The 7969-nt window shown below is 47.4% G+C and overlaps 1 protein-coding gene across 1 annotated transcript; it reads right to left on the bottom strand.

The window, feature by feature from the left end:
* Nucleotides 1-6539: 6539 nt before the first annotated feature.
* LOC138294050 (olfactory receptor 5V1-like) lies at nt 6540-7511 on the bottom strand. Its single transcript, XM_069233298.1, has one exon. It carries the CDS (start codon nt 7509-7511, stop codon nt 6540-6542), a length of 972 nt encoding a protein of 323 aa, XP_069089399.1.
* Nucleotides 7512-7969: the final 458 nt, after the last annotated feature.

Raw genomic sequence — 7969 nt, 5'->3', positions numbered from 1 at the left:
CCCTGTGTGATGCCTAACTGTCTCACTGAGGCTCTGCCAACCAGAACCTCAGTGGTTATGCTCTCTCTTTACAAATTGTCACTAACAGGCTAGTGACCAATTTCACCAATTCTCATTGGCATACTGGAACACCCTTATAATTCCCTAGTATATGGTAATGAGGTACCCAGGATATTGGGGTTCCAGGAGATCACTATGGGCTGCAGCATTTCTTTTGCCACCCATAGGGAGCTCTGACAATTCTTACACAGGCCTGCCACTGCAGCCTGAGTGAAATAACGTCCACGTTATTTCACAGCCATTTACCACTGCACTTAAGTAACTTATAAGTCACCTATATGTCTAACCTTTACCTGGTAAAGGTTGGGTGCTAAGTTACTTAGTGTGTGGGCACCCTGGCACTAGCCAAGGTGCCCCCACATTGTTCAGGGCAAATTCCCCAGACTTTGTGAGTGCGGGGACACCATTACACGCGTGCCCTACACATAGGTCACTACCTATGTGTAGCTTCACAATGGTAACTCCGAATATGGCCATGTATCATGTCTAAGATCATGGAATTGTCACCCCAATGCCATTCTGGCATTGGGGAGACAATTCCATGATCCCCCGAGTCTCTAGCACAGACCCGGGTACTGCCAAACAACCTTTCCCAGGGTTTCACTGCAGCTGCTGCCAACCCCTCAGACAGGTTTCTACCCTCCTGGGGTCCAGCCAGGCCTGGCCCAGGAAGGCAGAAAAAAGGACTTCCTCAGAGAGAGGGTGTTACACCCTCTCCCTTTGGAAAAAGGTGTCAGGGCTGAGGAGGAGTAGCCTCCCCCAGCCTCTGGAAATGCTTTGAGGGGCACAGATGGTGCCCATCTCTGCATAAGCCAGGGATCCCCCAGCCCTGCTCTGGCGTGAAACTGGACAAAGGAAAGGGGAGTGAACTCTCCTCTGACCTGCACCTCCCAGGGGAGGTGCCCAGTGCTCCTCCAGTGTGCTCCAGACCTCTGCCATCTTTGAAACAGAGGTGCTGCTGGCACACTGGACTGCTCTGAGTGGCCAGTGCCAGCAGGTGACGTCAGAGACTCCTCCCGATAGGCTCTTACCTGTGTTGATAGCCTATCCTCTGTCCTAAGTAGCCAAACCTCCTTTTCTGGCTATTTAGGGTCTCTGCTTTGGGGAATTCTTTAGATAACGAATGAAAGAGCTCATCAGAGTTCCTCTGTATCTCTCTCTTCACCTTCTGCCAAAGGATCGACCGCTGACTGCTCAGGATGCCTGCAAAACTGCAACAAAGTAGCAAGATGACTACTAGCAACATTGCCGGCTTTCTCGACTGTTTCCAGGTGGTGCATGCTCTGGGGGTAGCCTGCCTTCACCCTGCACCAGAAGCACCGAAGAAATCTCCTGTGGGTCGACAGAATCTTCCCCCTGCTCACGCAGGCGCCAAAAGTCCGCAACACTGGTCCTCTGGGTCCCCTCTTATCCTGACGAGTGTGGTAGCGTGGTCCCTGTAACTCAGCAACTCTGTCCCAGTGACTCCCATAGTCCAGTGACTCTTCAGTCCAAGTTTGGTGGAGGTAAGTCCTTGCCTCCCCTTGCTAGACTGCATTGCTGGGAACCGTGTGATTTGCAGCTGCTCCGGCTCCTGTGCACTCTTCCAGGATTTTCTTTGTGCACAGCCAAGCCTGGGTCCCCGGCACTCCTTCCTGCAGTGCACAACCTTCTGAGTTGTCCTCCGGCGTCATGGGACTCCCTTTTGTGACTTCGCGTGGACTCCAGTTCACTTTCCTTCCAAGTGCCTTTTCAGGTACTTTTTGCGGGTGCTGCCTGCTTCTGTTATGGCTCCCTGAGTTGCTGGTTGCCCCCTCTGTCTCCTCCTCCAAGTGGCGACATCCTGGTCCCTCCTGGGCCACAGCAGCACCCAAAAACCTCTAATGCCACCCTTGCAGCTAGCAAGGCTTGTTTGTGGTCTTTCTGCGTGGGAATACCTCTGCAAGCTTCATCGCGACGTGGGACATCTGTCTTCCAAAGGAGAAGTCCCTAGTCCTCTTCTTTCTTGCAGAACTCCAAGCTTCTTCCAACAGGTGGCAGCTTTCTTGTATCTTCAGCTGGCATTTCCTGGGCTCCTGCCCACTCTCGACACTGTTGTGACTATTGGACTTGGTCCCCTTGTCTTACAGATACTCAGGTCCAGACATCCACTGTTGTTGCATTGCTGGTGTTTGTTCTTCCTGCAGAATCCCCCTATCACGACTTCTGTGCTCTCTGGGGGTAGTAGGTGCACTTTACACCTACCTTTCAGGGTCTTGGTGTGGGCTATTTTTTTTAACCCTCACTGTTTTCTTACAGTCCCAGCGACCCTCTACAAGCTCACATAGGTTTGGGGTCCATTCGTGGTTCACATTCCACTTTTGGAGTATATGGTTTGTGTTGCCCCTTTACCTAGGTGCTCCTATTGCAATCTATTGTGATTCTACACTGTTTGCATTACTTTTATGGCTATTACTTACCTAATTTTGGTTTGTGCACATATATCTTGTGTATATAACTTATCCTCATACTGAGGGTACTCACTGAGATACTTTTGGCATATTATCATAAAAATAAAGTACCTTTATTTTTAGTAACTCTGTGTATTGTGTTTTCTTATGATATTGTGCATATGACACAAGTGGTATAGTAGGTGCTTTACATGTCTCCTAGTTCAGCCTAAGCTGCTTTGCCATAGCTACCTTCTATCAGCCTAAGCTGCTAGAAACACCTCTTCTACACTAATAAGGGGTAACTGGACCTGGCACAAGGTGTAAGTTAAAGCCACGCTGAACTGATAAGTGAAATGTACAACTTTTCACTGAGTCACTTTGCAACTTGACTGCGTCAAAATTGTTACACCTGCTCAGACCATGCGTAAGGTGTGACACACAGCTTTCAACATTGGACTCTCCCCTATCTTCTGACGCATTGCTGGAGTTGCGTCAGTTTTACGACGTAACTTGAGCAATGCGTCACTTTAGCGCCAACAGATGGTTCTTAATTTCTGGTGCATCCGTGAAAACTTGCATCATGGAACTCTAACTATAGCACATCCATGGCATTGTCAGGACATTTGTGGCAGGTGCAACAAATCTGACGCATCAATGCTGATGTGTCAGATTCATGTAAATGAGGCCCTTAGGGGCATAATAACATGTAACTGTTGCATCAGCTCCAAAGCACCAGTTTCCTTGCGTAGTCGTTAGCCCCACTAAAGTCACCATGATAGCACTGTATTTACAATACAGTGCACCATGGCGCACGTTAGCACAATAGTGTCAACATTTTTTATGCTATTGTAGTGCTTTCCTGGACTAGTGCCAAACATTTTTGACACTAGTCCAGCAAAGCTCAAGGAGGCACATAGGATAAAGCACTAGCGACACTTTAATACCTGCCCTGGGCATGCGTTAACAAATGATGCTAGAATGGTTCAGTGGAATCTTGTACATTTCACTGTGCCATGTTTTAGGGACTCCCTGCGCGTGAACGCCCCCCCCTTCCATACATTATACCTGGCACAGGTATAATGTGGCACAAGGGGTTACAAAGTGGTGCAATGCTAGCATTGCGCCACTTTGAAATTATGGTGCAGGGTGAGGGCCTGTTTAGCTCTGCCCTAGCATCAAATAAATGATGCCACGGCGGTGCTAAGGCAGCGCTAGGGGCTGGTAACATGCCCTTAGTTTTCTCTGAATAGTTTCATACACTGTGTGCAGTAGGGGTCACCCATCTATGCGTTGTAGATTGTCACCATGAGCTCAGTTACCCATGAAGAGAATTGCATAGCGTCAATTTTGCACAAATCACAAGATCGTTTCACCTAAGGGGTTGTACATGTAATGGCCATAATGCTTCATATTGCTGTGACCTACTTTCTACTTTCACACTTCTAATGCCATACTCATTTATAGAGTAATGTGTACAAAAGTAGCTTGATGACCATCACTGATGTCATCAATGATTTAATTTGAGATGCTATCAGTGATGTCATAAATGATGTCATAGAACATGTCATGTGTGATGTAACATGTGAGGTCATAAGCAGTACATGGCGTGGTTGCAAGTTATAGTTAGCTCTTTTCAATATAACAGGTGAATTACTGTAGTTTTTGTATTCAAAACACACACTGGCACTGAAATTTTCACTTAACTATAATGCTCTTTAATCTTTGGCTTTTTCCACTGAATTCCTAACGTTTTTTTAATGTAAATTAAGATATAATTATAATATCTGACTATAATGTCAATCAAAACATTATTTTATTCAGTGATTTTCTAGGATTGTTTAACTTAACATAATATTAGATTACCACACGCAAAGCCATTCCCCTGCTGCACACTGTCCTCGCTACAGGCCAGATCAAGCAGTCAACTGCTCCCAAGAAAGCAAGTCCATACCTTGCACAGATTTTAGCCATGTGCTATTGGCCACTGGGCCTGGCCCGTGGTCAAGCCCTACAAACAACCCTCCATGGGCATACCAACCCCAGCCATGCACAGCCATTAGCTTTGCAACGTGTGGTTGGACGCAGGCAGACAGCTCCCTGCTGAGGGGGGGGAGGGGAGGGAGTCAGGCAGTCCCATTACCAAGCCACTATTTTCCTTAGGACCTAATCACCCTGGGCCAAAAACATTTCTATTAGGGAAGGAGGTGCATAGCTCCCATCCAGAGCCCAAATGGGCACTTGGGGCCCATCCCCCTGGGCCAAACACTAATTATAGGGGAGGAGGGGGCATGGCCCCCTCCCCGAGCCTTAAGAGGCCCCAGGGACCCCATGCCCTGGGGCAAAATCTTTTTACATTAGAGGAGGGGGGTGCATGGCCCCTTCCCACAGAAATACGAGGACCCATGGCCAAAAACAAACATTTTATGGAAAAAGGCATGTGGCTTCCCTCCCGAGGCAAAATGGGGCACTGGGACCCCATCTGCCCAACGCCAAAGAACAATAATAGGGCAGGGGACATATGCCCCTAGTATTAGCAGGCCCAGAGGAACCCATCCCCCAGGCCAAAACCAGTTGGGGAGGCAGCATGTGACCTCCACTCTCAACCAAATGGGCCTTGTGGACCCCCATCTTCCGGGCTCAACCATCAATAATACAGGAGAGTGAAGGTGACGCCCTCACTTAGCATTAAAAAGCTACAGACACCCCATTCTCTAGAGGCAAATTCTATTAATTAGGGGTGGGGGCACATGGCCCCAATTCCCAAGCCTTGATAAGCCCCACGGACTCCATCCCCAGGGACCAAATGCAATTTTAAAGGGCAGGGTGGCCATGCAACCCCCATCTCTGAGCCTTCTTTGTCCTCTAGGACCCATCTCCTCTGGACCAGAGTTGGGTGCCTTGGTGCCCACCCGGGGCACCCTCAAACCCCAAGTTGGTGGCTGTGGAAGGATAGCCACTGCAGCCCCAGCCAGCTCTCTGCATAGTGCTGGAGCAGGCTTTACTCCCGCCCTGAGGGAGCAGATGTTTATGTTTGCTCCATCCGGGTGGGAGCAATGTCTATTTCCCTGCAGGCAGAAATGCAGGCAGGGAAACAGAAGTCTGCTCCCACCTAGCTGGAGCATGTTTAAATCTCACACTAGGTGGGAGCACATATGCCTTACCACTTTGTGCTGCTGCAGGCAGGGAAGGCATGTTTGCTCCTGCCTAGTGGGAGATTTAAAAATGCTCCTGCATATGTTTCCCTGCCTCTGCTGTTGTGGGCAGGGAAACTACTGTCTCCCTCTCCTCTTTAAAGTTGTGTTACGGCCCGAGGGATGGGTCCCTGGGACCTTTTAAGGCAGAAGAAGGGGAGGGGTACGTGGCCGCCCTCCTCAAATTTGGCCTTGGGAAATGGGATTCCTGGGGTCCAAAGAGGCTCTGGGGGGGCTGCTTTAACCATTGTTATATCTAGTTTTTGGGAGGATCCCCATGCAAAAATATAAATCCATTTATTTAAAATACAAAATATTTAAAAATATATATATATTAAAAATAAAAATTATTTTTACTTACTTTGCATATACTTACTATGCGTGTTAAAGGCATGCATGGTAAAGGCATCTGCGTGGTGAAGGCTGTGTGAAAAAGTTATACGTGGTATTTGCATTCATTTTACATTAATAAAATAACACCATTGATTTTTTAAATATGTACATGAATTCATTCACCCCTTTGTTTATTCAAACCTCATAGAAGTCTTACAATTAAAGGGAATTAAGAGAAATATATAATGCGGCCTGTGTACCCTTTTATCAAGAAAAATACAACTTGAAGGACTTCAGCTGTAAAGCATCAGAGCTCTCATATCATTCTGTAAACGCTAGCATTGTTGGTACCAGTACAGTGTGTAATGCTGGTTTATGTTAGTGGAGTGGGATGAATAAGTTGAGTTGTGGCTTGAAAATGATCCTCGTGCTGTATGTTGTGTATCGCTACTTAAGTCGGAGGGAACAGCTGGTTATTTTGTTGCATGGTTGGTTGTCCACTCTCCAGTTTGGGATATGTGCAAACTGACCATCTCAGCACACATCACTTCACCCACACACTGGTACTCAACCCTGCTCTCAAGCCATGCCTTTTCTGCATCGCCTTCCTCAAAGATTCCTTCACCTCTTTGTTCCGGAAGCAATAGATCATGGGGTTTATCATGGGAGTGATGATGCTGTAAAACACAGAGACCACTACATCAGTGCTACGTGATGAGCTCAAGAAGGGGTGCACATATATAAAAAAGCCAGTGGCATAAAACAAAATGACAACAATCAGGTGGGAGCTGCAGGTGGAGAATGCTTTACTCCTCCCTACTGAGGACTGTATCTTCATAACGGCGGAGAGGATCCGGGCATAAGATGTGATTATGCACACACAGGGGCCAAGACCAAGAAACATGCTGATGACAAACAGCAGAACATTGTTTGTGTAGGTGTCACTACAGGAGAGATGGATCAGGGGTGGCACATCACAGAAGTAGTGTTGGATTTCATGAGGTCCACAGAAGGACAGACGCGCAGTCATCGTGGTGTGTAACAATGAATTTAGGATTCCGCCAATCCAAGAGCTAACAGCAATAAGTACGCAAACTCTATGACTGAGGATTGTTGTATATCGCAAAGGGTGGCAAACAGCAACATAGCGGTCATACGCCATCAGTGTCAGGAGGATGCACTCGGCCCCAGTACACAAAACAAAGAAGAACATTTGCACCAGGCAACCATCGTGAGATATGGTATTGGTCTGTGCCCAAAGGTTGGCCAGTGTCTTAGGCATGATGGCAGAGGTGTAACAGATGTCCAAAAACGAGAGGTTGGCGAGAAAGAAATACATGGGCATCTCATGAAGGTGGACGTCAATGCAAATAATGTTAAAGATCATAAGGTTACCAGACAAGGTGGTCATGTAGATAATGAAGAAGACCCAAAAGAGGGAACGCTGACACTGTCCGAGACCACAGAATCCCATGAAAGTGAACTCGGTCACTCGACTCTCGTTCCACACTTCCATGTAGTTTCCTGTCAAGAAAATGTATCATTCAATCATAGGGTGCATTCACAAAATGTTAATGTCATATCTTCATTAAGGCAGAGAACAAATATAAAGCGGATGAGAGTATTGTGATTTCAAAGAAACATGTAGAAACGGTGTGGACTGTATTATGGAAAGTACTTAGGTGGTCATTACAACCCTGGCGGACGGTGTTAAAGCTGCGGTAATACCGCAAACAGGCCGGGGGACAAAAAAAGGGAATTATGACCGTGGAGGAAACCACCAACATAGACAGCCACCTTAACACTCCGACCGCCACGGCGGTACAGACAAGCAGCTCGGCGGTCACCTCCAACAGACAGGCGGAAGACAATGTACTGCCCACAGTATCACAACCTGCCAATCCGCCACCTTTTCCGGGGCGGATTCACCGTGGATAAAAACACGGTGGAAACAGCCATTTCAAAGGGAAAACG

Source organism: Pleurodeles waltl, chromosome 4_2 (assembly GCF_031143425.1).
Source record: "Pleurodeles waltl isolate 20211129_DDA chromosome 4_2, aPleWal1.hap1.20221129, whole genome shotgun sequence".
NCBI classification, from domain to species: Eukaryota; Metazoa; Chordata; class Amphibia; order Caudata; family Salamandridae; genus Pleurodeles; species Pleurodeles waltl.
This window is presented reverse-complemented; position numbering and strand designations above follow the sequence as displayed.